This window comes from Leuresthes tenuis, unplaced genomic scaffold (genome assembly GCF_036924035.1).
Source record: "Leuresthes tenuis unplaced genomic scaffold, fLeuTen1.0.hap1 SCAF_2, whole genome shotgun sequence".
Lineage (NCBI taxonomy): Eukaryota > Metazoa > Chordata > Actinopteri > Atheriniformes > Atherinopsidae > Leuresthes > Leuresthes tenuis.
In genome coordinates this window covers 26,449,322-26,468,970 of record NW_027325356.1, presented here as the reverse complement: position 1 = coordinate 26,468,970, position 19,649 = coordinate 26,449,322, and the positions used below count along the sequence as shown (strand labels likewise).

The 19,649-nt window shown below is 37.8% G+C and overlaps 3 protein-coding genes across 3 annotated transcripts; 2 read left to right on the top strand and 1 right to left on the bottom strand.

Moving 5' to 3' along the window:
- Nucleotides 1-437: 437 nt before the first annotated feature.
- LOC140302081 (interleukin-18 receptor accessory protein-like) lies at nt 438-9,738 on the top strand. Its single transcript, XM_072380837.1, has 12 exons — nt 438-595; nt 775-1,006; nt 1,440-1,593; nt 1,775-1,943; nt 3,511-3,582; nt 3,895-4,030; nt 4,182-4,333; nt 6,526-6,663; nt 6,897-7,007; nt 7,099-7,203; nt 7,279-7,394; nt 8,313-9,738. Exons 1-12 carry the CDS (start codon nt 508-510, stop codon nt 8,550-8,552), a joined length of 1,713 nt encoding a protein of 570 aa, XP_072236938.1. The 5' UTR covers nt 438-507; the 3' UTR covers nt 8,553-9,738.
- Nucleotides 8,888-11,833, bottom strand: LOC140302082 (PEST proteolytic signal-containing nuclear protein-like). The gene is made up of 5 exons (XM_072380838.1): nt 11,738-11,833; nt 10,910-11,136; nt 10,524-10,598; nt 10,374-10,429; nt 8,888-10,227 (listed from the first exon to the last, which is right to left on the bottom strand). The coding sequence occupies exons 1-5, from the start codon at nt 11,784-11,786 to the stop codon at nt 10,119-10,121; spliced, it is 516 nt and encodes a 171-aa protein (XP_072236939.1). The 5' UTR covers nt 11,787-11,833; the 3' UTR covers nt 8,888-10,118.
- Nucleotides 11,834-12,526: 693 nt separating this feature from the next.
- On the top strand, nt 12,527-19,649 carry stk16 (serine/threonine kinase 16). Its single transcript, XM_072380836.1, has 8 exons — nt 12,527-12,610; nt 12,903-13,027; nt 13,433-13,652; nt 13,729-13,862; nt 15,369-15,456; nt 16,218-16,346; nt 17,288-17,409; nt 18,145-19,649. Exons 2-8 carry the CDS (start codon nt 12,942-12,944, stop codon nt 18,281-18,283), a joined length of 918 nt encoding a protein of 305 aa, XP_072236937.1. The 5' UTR covers nt 12,527-12,610; nt 12,903-12,941; the 3' UTR covers nt 18,284-19,649.

Sequence of the window (19,649 nt, the reverse complement as noted above, 5' to 3'; positions counted from 1 at the left end):
ATGCAATAATAATAAAAAAAATTCAGGCCTACTTTGTCCACATAAGCTACATGGCCAATTGCAATCAAATTACAGTTTAAATCATGTTTAAATTTTGTAGTAAACAAAGCCAAGTAAAAAAAATGAATAAAAAAACTCAGATTATCATTTTCATATATGTCAGGCCAGTAAAGTGCACGTGTGACCCAGAAAACTGGGTTATCTACCAGTCAGAGGTTAGCCATAGTCTGTTGTGCGCCGCACTTAAGTATAAATGATAGGAAGTGGCTTCTCCCGCTGACATCAGGTTCAAACACAAGCAAACAGGAAACAGTGCTATACTACTCACAACACGTCCTGTGGAAATACTCACCCATAGAATGTACCAACCAAGGTGTGAATATTAACAGTGAAAAGGGGCAAAATACAAAGAATTCTGGTTCTGAGAACAAGAGGAAATACTAAGAAGTCAGATCAGCAGATGCCATCGCTGTTGTGAACCACATCAACAGGCTTTTACAACACAACATGGAAACTGCAATCCTTCTGTTTTGCTTTATCTTGCCCGTTTTCTCACAAGAATGCTGTGCGATAAATCACCAAAAAAAAGAGAAAGGTATTTAATTTATGAATTATATCTCAAAATTATGGATCCAAAAATCTTTTCTTAAAACGCTGAAGGGCTCAAAGGCGACATGCATGTAATTATCAATGGCATTTGTGATCTTCGCGAACAAAACCAATTAAACAAAAATGCGACATAGAAACATCTACAGACTTTGTGGTTTTATGTAGGTTTTCAGCAACATACACATCGGCAACTTACACACCGGCACTACAAAGCTGTGGAGGGGGAAATCTTCATGATACCATGCGTTAAATCTCCAAACAATACCGTGGGTCTCCACACGCTTATTAGATCTAGGACTGAAGAAGATAAAGAGGGAAATAATGGCCCAACCTTCAGCTGTGGCAAGGGGTTTCTTACTGAAATAAAACATTCTGGAAAATATACAAGCCCTAATGGGTAAGTAATGCTCTATTTAATGTAATCATTTAATGTTAATCATTACAAAAGCAACTTTAACTAAAATGTTTGACAAAGTGTGTGATCACTGAGTGTAGTAAAGTGATGTTTATTTCCTTAGGATACCACAATGGAGAAAAAGCTTATAATTTGATAAGTGATAAACTCTTTACTCATTAAAGGGTTTTAAATGGTATTTCTTCCTTATAACATACTGTAGTTCTGACCCAGGTATCGTGGAAATTTGAATAGTTTTTGTTCCAGTATTCAAGATCCCATTCATTCATTCTCCTTAAACCTGCTTTATGTAATAGTGAGATCATTAATGGATGTTACTGCAATTTTCTTAATCTAATGTTTTTGGATATGAATAAAAATCATGTTAGTGGAAGAATTTCTGCTAAATATTCAGGTCTCTGCTGTCTGGTGGCAGTGAGATGGTCTTTACTCTTCAGGTACTGCAGAAAATCAGTCTGGGATGCTTTCTGCCAAATGAGAGCAGTGTGATGCTGCTTGTGAATATTGGTGGGACTATCTCCTGCCCTGGCCTCGCCTGTAGTAACAACACAGGTGCTGTTTGGTTCAAGGTAAAGTACATACAAGTGTAAGATAAACCACTTTACCATAAAATAATCTACATCCAACTCACTTACAACTCTTCATAGATGCATGATCGGGATCCATTGGTGTCAGTTTTTTAACTCACTATGGTGCTCCTTTAGTGTCATTTGGGAGTGAGTAAGTGTTGCTAAGTGTTGTTTCTTACAGGGAGCCAAAGCTGTCGCAGAGCAGCGTAGAGACTCCTGTCAAAAGGAGGGACTGCTAGAACTCTGCACAGTCAGTCAAATTGATTCCGGTGTATATTTCTGTGATAGACAAATAATGGAACAAGGAGTCACATGGATCTTAAGGAGGGCTGTAAATGTCACAGTCATACGTAAGTGTTGTGTTTGAGAGTGGGCTTTTTACTTAAAATAAGTATAAACATATATATATGTGTTCACACAGCTCTATTTTGTTAATTTTGTTGTATTGAATGATTTTCCTCACAGTACCCACAAGATACATAAATACACTGAGGAGTGTCTACTCCACCTGAACTTTCAAACATTCAAACAACAATTAAAAAGATACATGTTCATATTTGGAAGAGATTTTATATTTAATATCATAAAACATCTTTATCTAACATAACACTCAACATTTCCTGCCATCTACTTTATCTTCAGAAAAAACACTAAGCTTCCTCTGTAGCCAGTGGTTGACCGTGTGGTTACCGTTGTTGCTCTCCTGTGTTTGTTCACACAGAGTTGTGAAGCATATTTTTTGCTTGACTCTGGTTGAATATAAGACTGTCAAGAAGACACTGAAAAGGTAAAACATCTGACCGTTCTACCCCCTCACATTGGGAGATGTTATTCACATCACAGGGCAGACACTGAGAACTAATCACTGAACAGAGTATGGAGTAAGGTTGACTCTAAGTCAGTTTTGTTTGTGTAGCTCATAATGTTATGTCACAACATGCTTTCATAATGTGTAAATACAGCTGCTATTTTCTGACACTCACTGGGTGTGTCAAGATCAAAATAATAACTGGTAGACAGGAGTTGCAAGGAGGTTTATTTGGCTATTTCATAAATCCTTCTAAGACACTACTGCTTTTCAAATTTTCAAACCATTTTATAGATCATTAATGTATATATTTAAGAGTGTATATATTTTGGTTGAAATAAATAATTGCATTTTATGTGTAGTCCCTATAGTTTTAGCCCACCAAATAAAGCTTAGCAATGATATATCCAGCTATTTGTTCCATGCTTGTAGGTAAGGACTGCTTAAATTTTGCAGTTAAAACCCTCTGGTGATGCTGTAATGGCTCTATACTCCACTCCTGCTTGTTTGGATTGCTGATCATAATCATTTTTATGTTGGGTGACAGACTTACTTGGCCATTCATGATTACATAGCTAATAGATTTCAAAATTTCCCTTGTTACTTTAGTTGTAAGTTTGGAATGATGAGTTTGGGAGCATCTTAATCAATTTACTTGCTATGGTTTGGCTCTTGGGCAATACCTTTACATTTCCACACATATATTGCCATCATTCTGACACCGGTACATCTCCCAGCTGTCTTAAAGGACTTTTTTCTTTTAGAATTTAGGTTTTTAGTCATTTCTTGGTAATCTGGGCACTGTGATTTGGCTTAGCTTTCTTACATCTGTACAGCTGAAACTAACAGTAACAAACTCCTAATCACAACCCTATGCTAAGGCAAACATCCCAAACATTATTTCAACTTGAAAAAAGGAATTATTCAGAAAACATTTTGTTTTTTCTGGACAGAATCACTTGTCTGAGGTACACATTCAAACATGATTTTTTTCTACCGTGTTGGTGTGGCTGTATGTCATTAGAAGAACTCACACTGTGGTCTGTTCTTTCTTTAGAAGCCTTGTAAAATAGACAGTGAAATTGACCTTATTTCTTATTACCACACAGCACGTCTTAACGCAAGTGCTCCTCCTGACATTAGATATCCTTCTGCCAACATGACAGAAGAAGTAGAGCTTGGTAAGTTAATTAAGCTGCTACAGAATAGCTATCAGGAATTTGTTAGACAATGATTAACAGTTTTTATTCTCGGTTTAATTTTAGTTCAACTTGTATTGACGAAATTGACTCTGGAATATCTCTTAGAAACTTTTTAACATCATTCTACTAATGACTTGTTATAATTGACTTTTGTTTCAGTTTACATATATAAACTCATTTGTACATCTCTTTATCAGGCATGACAGACCTCATGTAGAATATACTATCACTCTTATGCATATACAGACTTTTTATGGGCTTACTTCTAATTGCTGTTTTTACTCGTTCCAGATCGGCCTCACAATCTGACATGTAAAATATATTTTGAATTTGAAATAGGGTTGCATTGCCCTATTTCAGTACAATGGTTCATGAACCATGGCGGCAACATGAAGAATAGGACTCTACTACACATGGAGAAACTTGAGTGAGTCACCATAGATGCAAAATCCATTTTTGCCTTTTTAGGCAATTAACTATTATGCATTTTATGCTTGTTTGAGATTCTGCAAAATCTAAGGATCTAATGATAAGTATGTTTTATAATGCAAAACAGATAAGCTCCCTTTGTCATGCAGACAGGAAAACAATTTTAAAGGGTGTCTGGTCATATGGAAAGCCATCATAGAAAATGTGGCTTTGCAACACTTGAACCACACGTATACCTGCATCGCCAGTAACACTGTCGGAAATTCCAGTGTCACAATCGCACTTAAAAGGAAATTTCAAGGTAACTTTTCTTTTGCCACCTTAATAATTTGATATGCTACATTTCATAATGATGTTAGATTTCAGCTGAAAAATTTCCACATGCAATATCAAAAAACAGTAAAAGCTTTGCGCAGGGTGCATCGGGTATTTGATCGGGCAGATATTTATACATTTTACATTAAAAGTTGAGTGGAGAAAGTCGATGAGGTCAGAGCCTTTGCTGCAAGCTGCATGAAGTATATGACGAGGCAGGTGGATGGGCTGCCATGCAGCAAAACTTTATAGCTGTTCAAATTCAGGCTGCCAGAACCCCTATTTATACTACTTTTGATATATTCACATAGCTGCAAAAGTCAGCATTTAGGCAAAAGGCAGCATTTAACCTATTTTGATTTAATTACTTGACATGAAAAGGAAAAACAGTTGGGCAGCACCATATGTTTTGTAGTTTGAATGTGTTTTCTCTAATATGTGAAACTGTGGCCAGGAAACTTTCAGACTTATTATAGGTTTTGGGGTTTGGTCAGATTTGATCTTGCTTATAGTTAAGGGGGTGAAATCACGTTTTTTCTGGGATTTGACCCTACTTAGTGGTGCCCCCTACAGGTGTCCCACAGGTGATGGTAGTATAGGTCAAGAGCTTTCCAAAACTGTTTACAACTGGTCTGTAGCCCATTTTGTTACTGCTCTGTAGGCCTGTAAGTGTTTCAGGTTCAAGGTTCAAAGGTCACCTCTGAGGAGCAGGAGATGCCCACAATTTTCATTCTGACATATGTTACTCCCTAGGTCAAGACCTTTCCAATGATGTCTTCACTTTTGTCCTACACTAAAGTTTAATTATCTCCCTCCAAGGCAAGGCCCTTTGAGGTGTACGTTCTCAGACCCTTATTAAGACCAAGCTGGATGAAACAATTTAAACATGTTTTAAATTATTGGCCACATGTGTTTAAAATATTGACATCTGCTTTATACACTGTCAGACTTTGAAATTTTGACCAGTTTAGACTCGGTTTTCCCCATAATCTACAGAATATATATAGCACCAAATATTATATTTTCTAATGACCTAATATGGCCAATTATATCCCTTTGCCCAGGCTGACAGGATGGTCCTAGATGTTGTAGTGCCAATACGTATCTAGATGTATAGTTTTAACTTTTTTCATACGAACTGTGAGTGAGAGCAGCCTGGCACACACACATTCATTCACCCAGTCACGTGCTTGTTATACAGTTGCTGTGTCATGTGGTTTCAAACTATTTGTATCCACAGTTATTTTATATGTACTTGCTGCTGGTGTTATTGCTGCTTGTGCTTTTTTTGTTGTTGTTTTGTTTGTTTTTTTCTCTCTGTTTGCCTACTTGGAGCTGCTCCTGATGGTTCTCCACCTGGTTTCCCTACAGAGACTGTAGGATGTTTTCTGTTTAGCTTCTACAGATGTGGCAGCTACTTGTCTGGTTTTACCTTGTTTTTCATTGTTTTCTACGATCATTTCTTTCGATCTCTGTCTTGTTTCTCTTTCTTTTTCTTTGCACTTCCTTTTTTCTTGTCCCCCTGTTAGGTTTGGCACTATTACATGTAAAGTATTGTAACCAAAATAAATAATAAGCAGTTCAAGAGGATCTTTACATTCATAAAGCTTCCCTTGGCAAGGCAAATGTGTTTGGCATAAAACGGTACAGATTACAGTTCTGCTACCATAATGCTGGACAGGACAAGGGAAAAAAAAAACAAAAAGCACATTTTCATTGACTGATATCAAATATTTAAACTGCAATCAGAGTGAATTTTTTTTTACAGCTGATGAAAAAAAATGTTTCTGTGTGAATTGAATAACTCTATGTGATGTACCTAGAGATTTTTCCTTTGCTTCTGAAGCTCTCCTCTGATAGGTGTATTTAAGCTGATTTTTTATTTTATTTTATTGCCCACCACCATCATTGCCAGCACCAACTGATACCTGGCCAAAGCTAAGTTTAAACTAGCCTCAGTACTTGGCAGACATCCAAATTTAAAATATGAACGCGAAGAATGAATGAAGAAAGTACTGGACTCATCAGGTGAACACAAATGTCACTGTTCACAAATTTTCGAGTTGCTCTGTGCTTCCTTTGTGTATGAATAAGCAAATATTTACTAAATGAAAGTTTATTGTTGCTTTATAGACATATTAGTCTAGGTCTAAGAATATGTTTTGGATCTGTTTTCAGTTATATGGCCATCACTTGTTGGATATCCTCTAGCATCCTTCGTGGTGGTAACTGGACTGGGAATCATCGTGCATGTGAAATGGCTGGAATTAAGAATATTCTGGAGATCCCAATTCCAATATAGAAAACAGGATGGAGGTCAGAATGCAGAAACACACATCACCACGGAGAAGAGTATATGCATATTCTGCCATCCTGATAGCAGTTGCTGGGGTCTGACTTTGAGAAAAAGTTATATTACAAAACATGCCACAAATGTGATGTCAGTTTATTTAACCTGCATCACTCCTTTAAAAAAGTATGTCAAGCATGTTGATACCTCTCATGTTTTGATATCCAACTTGTCTTTCATGTCATCCTTCTCCTATCAGAGGAGAAATTGTTCGATGTGTTGCTGTCATATGTGCGGAGTTCCCCATCAGCAGAGGTGGCAGGAGGTTTGACCCTTTCCTCCAAATCAGAACCTTATGATTATGAGAAAGGTATGAGCCTACATGCATAATGTCTCAATCTGGAATTAATTTTCAAATTATTATGGTGACAAAGTCAATTCTGAGTTTATTTCATTGTCAGCATGTCTATCTAATATACCACTGGAAGTGCTGCTGCCGCAAGTGTTGGAGGACCAGTGGGGGTATCGTCTCTGCCTGCTGGAGAGAGATATTCTACCTGGAGGAGGTCAGAGGATTAGCTGTATGTGTGTATTTGTGTTGCCCACAGAGATTCTTGATATTTATTCATTTTTCTTTGTAGCTTATACAAATGATGTGGCTCTTGCAATAAAGAGAAGCCGAATGCTTCTCTGTGTCCTGTCAGCTGACTACCTCGCCAACAGCGATGCTGTGTTTGTACTGGAATCAGGAGTCCAGGTAGGCCTGTATTTTCCAGGAAGTAGGACAGTAATGAACGTTCCTTTCTTTTATTTTGTTCAGTTTATTTTAATATTTTATAGATTAGGTGGGTTACATGTAGAAAATGACTACTAACCACAGTCCATAGACTTACCCAGGCCCCTGCAGGCTCTCTTGAAATTATACAGCGCATTCATGCTGCTCAAAACATGACAGTAGGATAGCATTCCAGATCAAATAATCATTAGTAATTCAGTCATCAGTAATTCTCAGCTACCTGTGTTTTATACTTTAATGCTTCAAGGATCAATATGAGTAGAAAAATGAGGATTGATGGATTAGCATTACTGAAATTTATGCTAAAATAGAATGAATTGCCTAAATGTAGAAGAAGGTGCAATGGCCCTGGTCTAACTGTGCTGATTGCTCAGTCCTTTAGTTTGCTCTCATAAAAAAGTATAACTCACATTTCTACATTTAGCAAGAAGATGACATTTTAAACTGACAACTGTGAATCTAATGTGGGTCTACAAATAGCACATACAATAGCGCCTAAAAGAGTGTCTTCACAAGTTTGTTTCATATGACCCCTCTACTTTCTGATCAGTTTCCATAACCTACAATTTTAGTAAACCTCACCCTTTTCAGGACAAGAAGCAATTGCACCTGGGTTGAGGTTGTTTGCAACCCACATCCTGAATGGAACACATACAAAAAAAGGGAAAAAAAACTCTCAGTGGTTCCAAACTGTGAGACACTTCCTTTGAAAAGTAGCGTAAACCACAATCAGTAACAATGTTAACCTCTGAGTAGAGCTCATGTGTTACTTTCCCATGTCTCTTGACATGTGCATTCGTTTTAATCAGGAAAATTTATTCTAATATATAAACTAATCATTTACCTCTAATAATGATGTTATTTCTTCCACATCTGTAGGCTTTGCTGCAAAAGTCTGGAGTAAAAGTCCTTTTAATAAGGACTGATGGACGTCCTGTATCCCTAATCCACCCAGATACCTCGCTATCCCAACTTGTACAAAGAGCCTTGAGGGTGCTTCCCAGTCTGGACTGGAACTCATACAAATCCTCCACAGCCACAAGCAGCTTCTGGAGCTCTTTAAGGAAAGCCATGCCCAATCACAGATCAGGGCTTGTTTCAGCTATGCAGAGCCAATGAAATAACTGTGATTTTGATTTTTCCAACCTGAGGTACAGTTTCCTTTGAAATGCAGACACAAAACTTGTGTAATTACATTACTAACTGCTTTCAGTCCAGTGCAAAATCTGAATGTATGAAAAAAAAAGTTACAGTTGGCAGAGTTTCAAAATTACAATGTGTTTCAAATGCAGGGGAAAGTGAGTCACCCTCCCTGCAAAGCTCAGGCCCTCGTGTGAGACTTTTTCATTTGCATGCATCAGTCTATTTAACGGTAAAAAAAAAAACTCCAGATTCCCACTAACTCAACATTTTGAAACATCAAAAGAATGGATACACAAACATGGGGACTATAAACAATTCATTAATCTTTTTATGGCTGTACAACAGTGTTGTTCATCATGCATTCTGTTACAGCTAACAAGTCTTCAATAAACATTTGACAAATACTTTTTTGACAGGTTTTGAAACACACACTCAACAGATCTTTGATAAACAGATGGTGGCAGTCATTTTTTATATAATTTATTTGGGGATGCACAAGGATTCAAAGTGTATATTTTGGTTGAGGAGAAATTCCTAAAAGTGTTTCAGGCACAGGATAAGTCAGTGAGGTAAGTTATTTAGTATAAATAAAAGGACAGAATCTATATATCTGATGTTAAAGTAGCCATGAAAAGAGCTTATAGAAGTGCCAAATCACTGCAAACAAGTATTTTGACCAATGAAGAGATTATTTACAATAGATAGCATTTTTCTGGTAAACTGCTGTCATGGCTGGATGGTTCAGATTTACACATCGTTCACAACAAAATAGACACCGACTGATGAGATAAAATGAACAAAACCATATTTCTCAAGCAAGTTTGAGAGATCTAGAGAAGCAAAAGGAAATACAGTGTTGCAAAACCATAAATACTGGCATTAAGCTCTGGTAAATCAAACTCAAAAGGGTCAAATCAAATGGAATATAGTTTCAGAGGTGGCACAGATGGTGAAAACAAAGGGTTTTACAATGATCTTGAGAAACCAACTAAAAATAATGCATTTGTACATGTAGTTTAATTTGCTCTGCAACACATTCACATTTACATAACACTCAAACTCCCACTTCAATATGTGAATTTAAAAGATAAAAAACTGCCCCACTCTATATACATTTTTACACAAAGGACCATACCTAACCAGTTTCAGGTTGGAAAAAGGTCAGGGGACAAAAAAAAAAAGCGTGAGGGGTGTAAAATGCTCGATTTTCTAATTAGCCTGCAGAGAGCAACTGTAGCAGATTTCACACTATACAATAGCCTGGCTAATTTATCCCTTCTCCATCACCGGTCCACGCCTCTCATACAAAGGGGGGATTGACATTCTCTCCTCTTAAGATACACCACCAGCAATTAGAAACGTAAACAAGTTCAGTCACAACCATTGAAGGCTGAAAGTATTCTTCACTGAATGTCCAGAAAGCTGATAAGTTGTAAAAACGAAGGCTACAGCGATGAAACATTTGAGCCTTTATAGATATCTGACATGGTTAACTAATACAAAATAATCAATTAGTGACAGAAATCTAAGTTAGTGAGTTAGTTATTCATCTGTTTGAGCCTTCAGCTTCCTCTCCCAAAGTTTTTGATGATCAGAGAAGCCCTGCTTTCCCTTGTTGAAGGAATTAGGACCTGCAGATGTAGGTGTCTCCCTAAAAAGATGGCAGACAGTTACTAAAAAAGTCAGACTAAATCACAAAACATGAGGTGCAGAAAGTAAAAATTTCAGAAGCCGTCTCCTATTGTAAAAAGAAGAGAGAGGAAACAATCATAAGGTGTGTCATTTTTGTGCAAGTACCTGCCAATGTTCTTCATCCTCATCTTTGCTTCTGGCGGCATCTCCTCTGGTTCACTCTATAAATTAAGTGGAAGCGAAAGTCAGCCTCTGCACATCTATTGTTCGTGTATCTGTACAACAATCACAATGCTGTGTACTGTAGGCTCTTACATCATCATCTTCATTAAAAACAGATGCCAGCCCTGGCCTCTTTGGAGGAACTGATGGTACAGTCTCTTTGGGTTTCTAGTACAGGTTAGGACATGCACACAAATAAATACATAAACATTCCAAACAAGCCAAGCAGCATCATATCATACTGCTGTCAAAATTAAAATCACAACAGAAGTTTCAAATCCTCACAATTGTCCTCACAAATAGTGTGCATGTACATCCCTAAAGGACTTTGCCTTGCATGCTTTTGTTGTTCCTATATGTTGTTCTTACATGTTGGTGCTTACATGCTTGTGTGCGACTAAAAGCAATACACTTTTATCAAATATATAACTTTATATAAAGAATTTGTAAGCGGGTGATGTGTGTTGCTTCACACTTACTGGTGCACCAAATTTGATGGATATGGGGTTTGATTTCATCGCCATCTTACTGCTCAAGTTAAGGCCTATTTTGGAGACTTTGCGAGGTGCTGGTGGGTCTGCTGAGGACTCGTCTTCATCTTCAGGAGTGAAATTCTGGGATTTGCGTTTGAGTGCGGTCCCGTGTCCTCCCACAGTGCTACAAGAGACAGGCTTAGTTTTCACACTGTCTCCCTCCTCCTGCGGCCCTGCTTGAGGCAAGACAACTCACCAAGGTGAACAACTGTTTTTTGGGAACTTGGAATGATAAAAGCTATCACTTTTTACCTGTTTGACTAGCCATCAACCATTCACAGATTACCTTAATTCCTCATATACCATTTCAATTGCTAAGTCCACTCATGGTCTTGTGTGTGCACGAAAGTATTAGCAATATTAAAGTTTCCAGTTAATTCACAACTGAAGTTCTCCAGAATTCATAACGCTTTTGCTAACTAGCTTAGGTTAGCTGTTTGCGACCTAGCAATGCTAACGCCAGGTTTACGAGCAAGGAGAGTGTGGACTATTTCAGAAATCAGTATACGAAAACAAATATTTGCATTGTAATATTGTTAAATTGATCATATCTATTGGGCAATTTATCTTGTAGCTACATGGGTAACGTTAGGACAATGTTAATATTACTTGCATTAGCTATCTTAAGCTAACAATAAGTTATTTTGATGAAGTTCTAAGAACTTCTACTCTTAAGCCAGGCCAGTTTTAACCCAAAGGAGGCACATCAAGTTCATTTCTTACATGTTTCTTTCTAAAACTATATTTTAGGCTTTTAAACACCATAAATATCACCTCCATCTTCGGTGCAATTTGTGCTGTTATGCTCGTAATCCGCCATCATCTCTCTTCACAAATTTACCGGCTCTTGCCGATAGTCTTCTTCAAGCGCTGTGCTCCAAATAAGCTTCGTATTTACAAGAGAAGAAGAAGAACAAAAAAGCATAAGAAGAAGAGTCGCATAAGGGAGTCAGAGTAGTGATAGGGTTAAAGAAAAATGAAAGTGCAGATAATAGAGATAATGAATCTTTAAAGCAAAGGGGTCCATAGTAAAATAGAAGAACAAATTATCATTAAGAGTAGAATGAAGGAAAGATGGCAAAGCAATGAGAAGATGAGAGAAAAGGACATTGAGTTTATAGAATTCAAAGGACAGTGGGAGACGTGAGATAGACTGGAAGAAACAAAAGAAATTGGGACACACTGGGCTTAATAGTATACTTTACATAATGGGTAAACACGACTCGGGTAGATGTGAATTTATGTAATCAAGAAGAAACAATAGAACATGTTATGGTTAAGTGTAAGAAATATGACACTGGAAGGATAAAGATGATTGAAATAAAAGTGCAGTTTGACCTTATAGACAGTTGAGTTTATGTATGTTATGTAATCATATTTTATCATCTGGTATTATCTGGTCTGATTAACAGAACATAGGACATTAACAGAACATGTATATATATATATATATTTATATAGTGGGAGTTTTTATTTGTTTTTCTTGGCTGGCTGTCTTCATCCATACTCCTTGTCAGTTGGTGGCGGTAATGCGCCGTAACGTTGTTTGCCAACCACCAATTAATATCAGAAGAAGAAGAAGCGCCGCCACAGCAGCAGCAAAGAAAAAAAAAATGAAATTAAGCTAACTTGGTGAAAAGAAAGCTGGTAAGAATAACAAGATGACACAGCTTGTTACTGTGTATAGCAACTAATCATATCAGGGAATTGATACGTTAAAAATCGACCCTAAAGTAATTTTTTTGTCTGTCCTAGCAACAATCGATATTGTTGATGTGTTGTGTTAGCTAACGTTCGTAGTCTGGCACTCTTTTTGCCATCTTAATAAGTCACTGGACTAACATTTCGCAGTTTTCTGTCAGTGATTAACGTTTTAGACAGCAACTTACCTTTCTATATGTCATGCTGTCTCTATATTAAGTTGTTTTTTTTCTCATAGGCCCTTCAAAGTTTGGGGTTAAACAATGTACCAGTCAAGATGGGGCAGACTCTGTGCATATGCTCTCGTGGCTCCATCACTATTGATAACAAAAAATATTACTTTGTCCAGAAACTAGACGAAGGGTAAGGTGACATGCTTGTGTAATATGTTTTCATCTTCATTAATCTACAGAAGTATGGATAAGTGTGCTAATGCTTTATATTTGTAATATAACTAATTAAAACTGCAAAAAGTGCAGGTACTGTCCACGGTGCCACAGCTTTGTGTAGTTACACAAGGAGTAACCTACACAGCTTGAAAAGAAAATTGGATTTCAAAGATGATTTTTTAGCAGGAACGAGAGTCTCTAACAACAAGGGAAGCCACAAACCAGTGAAACAGACGTGTTAAGTGCATGTTAATTTAGACTTTTTATAAGATTTCTGAACAGAAATAAATATAGAATATTACCACTCTTATCCTTAAAGTCCTATTCTGTGTTCAGATGCTGTTTCTAAACTCTGTCTCTTTCTGTGATTTCTGTTCAGTGGGTTCAGTTATGTTGATCTGGTAGAAGGGGTCAAAGATGGGCACTTCTATGCCCTGAAGAGGATCCTTTGTCATGACCGTGAAGGTCGCCATGAAGCTCAGACAGAAGTGGAAATGCATCAGATGTTTAATCATCCCAATGTCTTGAGCCTGGTTGCGTACTCCTTTGTTGATCATGGAGGCAAGACAGAGGCCTGGCTGCTTCTGCCTTATATTAGAGTAAGTGGCAACAGCTACATCAAAACAACATTAGGGAAATTCTCCCATTCTGATTTTTGTATGTATGTGTGTACAGAAAGGAAGTCTGTGGTCTGTTCTGGAGAAGTTAAGAGACAAGGGGAGCTCAATGCCAGAAAAACAGGTTTTGCAAATCTTGCGTGGGATCTGCTCTGGACTGAAGGCCATTCATGAAAAAGGCTATGCCCACAGGTAAAGTAATGTTGAATGAGAATTTATAAGCTCACTTTGAATCTGCATCATATGTAGTTTTCCACAAGTGTCCATATTTCTACATGCTCGCCAAGACCTATTCCCATTTGTGTCCTGAGGTTAAATGTATGTTTATACAAGAACCTAAAAATCTTCAAGCAAAAATTTCTGTCATATGAAACTGCTCATCATTAGATTTTTAAAGAAAGAAAGAATTCTTTTTAAAGTTTCTCAATAGATCCATTACACACCAAGCTGATAATCAACGGGCCATCTGGAAAATTGTCTGTCTCTATTATCTTTTAGGTGTGTAACTCACTGTTGGTTCTGTTGGACCCTGTTGAGGCTCTTTTTTTTTTTTTTTCATGGAACGCACCTGATCTGTGAGAAAGAGAGATTAATTCTGGCCGTTTTCACACATGCACTGAGGTCCCCAAATGCTCTAGAGATTTTCTGGACGGTGGCATTCACTCAGGACTTCTTGCAGAATTTTTTACCCAGTGCCCTAGAAAAATGTCTTATTTATTAATAAGTGAGGTAGTGTTCAAACATATCGGTACGTTTTCCATTTACTGTGCAAGTGGTGGGAGCTGACGCTTCATTCTGCTTTTCGCTGACCTGTATTTCCACTCAACCCTTTGCTAATTAGGCCGTGTTGAGGTACATGCAGGTAAACTGCTGTTGAATGCAGTAAAATTTTAATGGGGGTGTATATATATATATACCCCCATTAAAATTTAGATACATAGACAGAGTCCTCTGTTACAAAAAAAATAACATCACTGCAAAAAAAAATGTGATCTGTTTGAACAGATTGTAAGATGGAGGAGGACGTTGTAGCTGTCAGTAATGCTCATGATACTGTTCATCTTTCTCAGTGGTGGGGAATTTTTGTGGGTTCTTGTGAAAGCCACTTATGCGCTTTTGTTTTATTCTACCAATAATGCTAAAAGCTGACTCGAACAGGAACGTAGTGCTGACAGGATGCGTAGTGCATTTTCAAGAGTAACATTTGAGACTGCATGTTTGCATCCGGTCTGGATGCACCTGCGAGACCTTAAACGATTTCAAGCTGGATGTTTGCCTTCTCCTGGAAATATTCCTTTGTCACTAAATCAGCTTTAAGGATAAAACTAATCTTAACAGCTAAGTTATGCCGGATCCTTGCGGCTGGAAATGTTGAGGTCCATCAGCCATGATTACTTTTAAGTATTTGTCAGCATCAGCAAAACGAGACTTGATTTTATCCCAAAGCATATTCATGTGCTGTGTGAATCAGAGCGTAAAGATAGGCGCAAAGCCCTAGTTTCAGTAAAAAGAAATAGAAAATAAAATACTGTGGAATGTGATAATGTTTGGTCACTGTGCTAGTTATCACTGAGTCACCCATGTATGATTTGCTGGAGATAACTTTGCAGTTCATAGAGATCCAAAGAGATCTCATGTTTAAATGGGTTAACAAATTCGCCCACATCTGAACACATGAAATGTGCTGTGATTTGACAGAGATCTGAAGCCAACAAACGTGCTTCTGGATGAAGGTGACAAACCAGTTTTGATGGATCTGGGTTCAATGAACTGTGCAAGAATTGAGGTTAGTGTGCAGGATGTATGAAAGATTTCACTGATCACTAGATGATTTCCACACGCAGTCAGTAACATATTGAAACCGCAGTTAGATTTTCTCACTGAGGTCACCTTTCTCTATCTGTTCTACATATAGCTTTGAACACAAAAGTGTGGTTGGGCTGTTCACAGTCAAGTTCTTGTGTGGGTGAATGTGAATACCATCGTACTGTATCTTATTTTTCTAAGGTGTCTGAATTTTTGCCTCTAGATGGCAGAGAAAGATTGAATGTCAGCAAACCTCAAGAGGTTCATGTCATTGAAGTGCGTCATCTGTGATTTCTTGGAGTACAGCCATTTACTTTCTTGATGATTCACCAATGTGAAAAGTATAACGAGTAGAATCACAAATTATGTTGTGACGGATTCATCTTAAAACGGGCAACATGTAATGGTTTTTGCTTGAGTTATTCTTTTGCTCTCTTATTTAAAATTCTTTCAATGTTTTTCTTTTTTTTCCCACGTCATTTTTTTTTTTTGGTGAATAAAGATGATTTAATTTTGTTGTGGTCTTTTGGCTATGCAAGTTTGTTTTTATAACATTTGTGTTGAACACTTTGCATTTGTTGTTTCAAGAAACTACTTGAGCATCCCTGAGATAGCCAAACATCGTGCAGTCTTTTGATATTAAGCTGTTTATTATAGGAGTTTGAAGGCTCATTATTTTAACATTATAGACTCGATCATTTCCATAATAAGATAACGTTTTGATAACTGACTCTATTGCAGGTTAGAGGATCCAGGGAAGCCATGACCATACAGGACTGGGCAGCCCAGCGGTGCACTATATCCTACAGGGCTCCAGAGCTCTTTAACGTAGAGAGCCACTGCATCATAGATGAGCGCACAGATATCTGGGTAAGGTATTGGAGTCCTCTTCCCTCTTGGCTTTATCATGTTCCCAGTAGTGTTCTCTACAGTCTTGTGAGATCACCATATCTCTGAAATGTAGGGATGGGAATTGAGCTCCCAGTAGTTGGATTCCGTGGAATTGTTAATCCGCCTGCCTAACGATCTGTTTGACGCATTTGCGCGATGACATGTGCACGCTTTAAATTTTGGCTCAAAGTTTCCAACATGGCGGCGAGGCAGAAGCGCTCCAAAGTTTGGTTATATTTCACCAAAAAGGACAATACTAGGGCCAGTTACAACATGTGCAGAGCTTTGGTCACATCAAAGGGGGGAAATACCTCCAACGTGCTGAAACATGGAAACGGCAGGAAACAAGCACGTCTCCCAAGAGTCTGAGCAGAGCACTTAATATTTATAACAACAACACAGGGGGGGGGGGGGGGGGGGGGGGGGGCTTTCGCTCTTGCCTGCTTTCAAAACTTGATAGCCCTGTAACGTAGAACTTCCAGGTCCTGTTGATTGTAATAATGTTAGCGACATACTGTATGAATAATTTCCATCTGATATTAACATTTAGTTGACGAGCACTGCGAGAGTGAGGCTGGCTCTGAGGCATTATCAGAGGCAGGCTCCCGCTTACCTGTAGTTACCCCTTTCATCGAGGCAGGGAAAAGTAAAATGACAGAGATAAATAGATAAAATGTCGGTGCATACATGAAATTAAAGTGTTACTGCAACTAAAGCCATTTGTACTATATACCTGGATGAGAATCAATAAGACAACCGATAAGGAATCAAATTGATAAGCGATATCAATAATGGAACCGGAGTTGCTCAATTCTTAACAATTCCCATCCCTACTGAAATGTCAGATGAAAATGACTTGTTTGTTCTGTGACTAAATGATTTCTTCTTTGATTGTCTGTGGTTTTCACATACTCCTCCAGTCCCTTGGCTGTGTGCTGTACTGCATGATGATGCTGGAGGGCCCGTATGATCTGGTGTTTCAGAGAGGGGACAGTGTTGCTTTGGCTGTCCAGAACCCAGTGACTATCCCACCAACTTGCAAGTTAGTATTTAAGCAGTGACTCTTGAGTTTCCCATTGATTTGTCACTTTCTGTGATTGTATTTGATAGTTGTAAGACTGCACAAATTCTTAAGTATCCATGGAGTTGATTTTTAGGACCGAGTGTGACATATTAGCAGCAAATAAAATATCCAAACATTTCATCCACTTAAAACCCTTTACATTTACTGTCCATTGGTAGTATGCAGTTCACTTTCTTTATTTTATTAACTTACTCGACCGGGACAGTACACACTAATGATCATTATCGTAAATGTGGCAGATTGTCCTTGGACAGGTGTGACATAATGTAGAATTAGAATAGAAATTAAAATCATTACAACACACTGAATAGTAACAGATAAGAAGAAATGGAGTTTATAAAGTTATCATTCATAGCAGACACTATCACAGACATGAAAGACTCACACAGTTGATAAAAATACATTTTTGTCGCAGCAAAAACAAAACAGAGACATTAAAACATAGTTGCAAATTAGTGACCAACGGCAGCAGATAGGAAGACACTGACAGCTGGCTGCATCCAGTAAAATAACTTAAACATGAAGTGGGTGTGTGTTTCAGTGTTGACAGTGCTGAGTACTATTTAACCATTTATTCAAATGAGATTTAACAAGATTCTAAGCATTCAGTTCTTTAGTGCAGAGAATGCAGGCGGAAATAGAGTCTGTTACCAAGGTTTGCACCATCCTTATGGACTAAATCTTTTGTTTCAGTTACTCAGAGGGCCTGCAGATGCTGCTGAGCTCTATAATGGTCTCAAATCCTCAGGAGAGACCAAACATCAGCTGGGTTCTTGACCAGGTACAGGACCTGCAGAGTCGCAGCCCGAACACCCAAACCAACATGGTCTGATCGTGCACGGTGCACTTCATGTGGAGCCTTGAACACCTTTTGCACATCTCAATGAACTTCTGTTAATTCCAGCTCAAATGTTTTTTATTTATTGGGTTTCGTGTAAAAGCCTTGGAGCTGATTTCCACACATCTTGGCGAGCTTTGCAAATGTAGGGGAGTTTTAGTCTGAATAATCATCAATCCAACCAGAACGTTGTAATGATTGAAATGCTCTGTGTGTATTTCTAGCACATTCCTGTAAGATAACAATGTCTTTTTGATTTTTTTTAGAAATGGGATTAATTCTACCTGAGTTTAGTAAATATCAGATTGAATTCCCTACAAAGGAGGTTTACTCTCCCATTCATTTAAATTTTTTAATCGCTTTGGGTGTAACATCTTCTCGGTTATGCGTGTGCTGTAAACTTGAGTGTACACCTTCAGCTTTTCTCCACACCTGTTCTCACTTTCTTTATGCCTGAACTGGAGAGAAGTTAAGCGGCAGAGTGCTCCCCGTCTGCAATATTGCATTTGGCCACAAAGGTGCTCCACCATTACAGTCATCCCTTCACATAGTTGCATGACGTTTGTTCACGTTTGCATTGACTTTGTATAATATGCAGTACTGGGTTTCTTCTTCCACAAAATGGAGGGGGAAAAAGGTCAGGCATCATTTTTGCACACCCAAAGAACAGAAACAGTGACATTTTCATGAGTGTGTGGAACTGCTGATGTATTAACTGTAAGTAAATGAGTTATTGTACCTGGCATCACAGAATAGCATTTTTAATTCACTTTTTGTGGTGGTGGTTTTTTTTTTGTTTTTTTTTTTTAAACGGTTCATTGTTTCAGTTTCCTTTTTACTTCTGATTTTCTTTCTAACTTTTGTTCTCTCAGGGTACAGTCACATCTCAACAGGTCTTTCTCAATGGATCTAAACGGTACCTTTAAAACTTTATGACAAAGGAATATTTTATGCATTTAAGTTGAATGCTTCTGTGACTGTAATGCAGTGATATAGGACCATGTGATCGCTACAGTTAATACTTGCAATGTATCTGACCCATAGTTGACATGCAAATCAAATATATTATCATTTGATGCAAATTGTGGTCATGACCAGTTACTATAAAACTCTTTTGTTGCAGTAAAATGCAAAAATAAAACTGATTTGATGCTACAGGTAAGAAATATATTAAGTGTATTAGTGAAAGTCTCAGATATTAATAAGACCGGGTCTCTTGATTATTAAAAATCCTTTTGAAACTATGTTCCCTTATTCACTGCACAGTACAGGGTGAATATATCGCAAATAATTGTGTAGCTCTCTGTATATACTTTTTAATAATTGTGAAATAAAATGGCATCCTACATTTAAATGTGAA

Bases quoted from the DNA above. Each gene is read 5' to 3' on its own strand.
- LOC140302081 (XM_072380837.1), top strand. From the start codon at position 508: ATGGAAACTGCAATCCTTCTGTTTTGCTTTATCTTGCCCGTTTTCTCA. The intron at 596-774 runs GTATTTAATTTA...GGTTTTATGTAG, and splicing joins TCACCAAAAAAAAGAGAAAG to GTTTTCAGCAACATACACAT. The intron at 1,007-1,439 runs GTAAGTAATGCT...GTCTGGTGGCAG, and splicing joins AAATATACAAGCCCTAATGG to TGAGATGGTCTTTACTCTTC.
- LOC140302082 (XM_072380838.1), bottom strand. From the start codon at position 11,786: ATGATGGCGGATTACGAGCATAACAGCACAAATTGCACCGAAGATGGA. The intron at 10,430-10,523 runs GTAAGAGCCTAC...CTTAATTTATAG, and splicing joins TTTTTAATGAAGATGATGAT to AGTGAACCAGAGGAGATGCC. The intron at 10,228-10,373 runs GTACTTGCACAA...CCATCTTTTTAG, and splicing joins AGGATGAAGAACATTGGCAG to GGAGACACCTACATCTGCAG.
- stk16 (XM_072380836.1), top strand. From the start codon at position 12,942: ATGGGGCAGACTCTGTGCATATGCTCTCGTGGCTCCATCACTATTGAT. The intron at 13,028-13,432 runs GTAAGGTGACAT...ATTTCTGTTCAG, and splicing joins GTCCAGAAACTAGACGAAGG to TGGGTTCAGTTATGTTGATC. The intron at 13,863-15,368 runs GTAAAGTAATGT...GTGATTTGACAG, and splicing joins GAAAAAGGCTATGCCCACAG to AGATCTGAAGCCAACAAACG.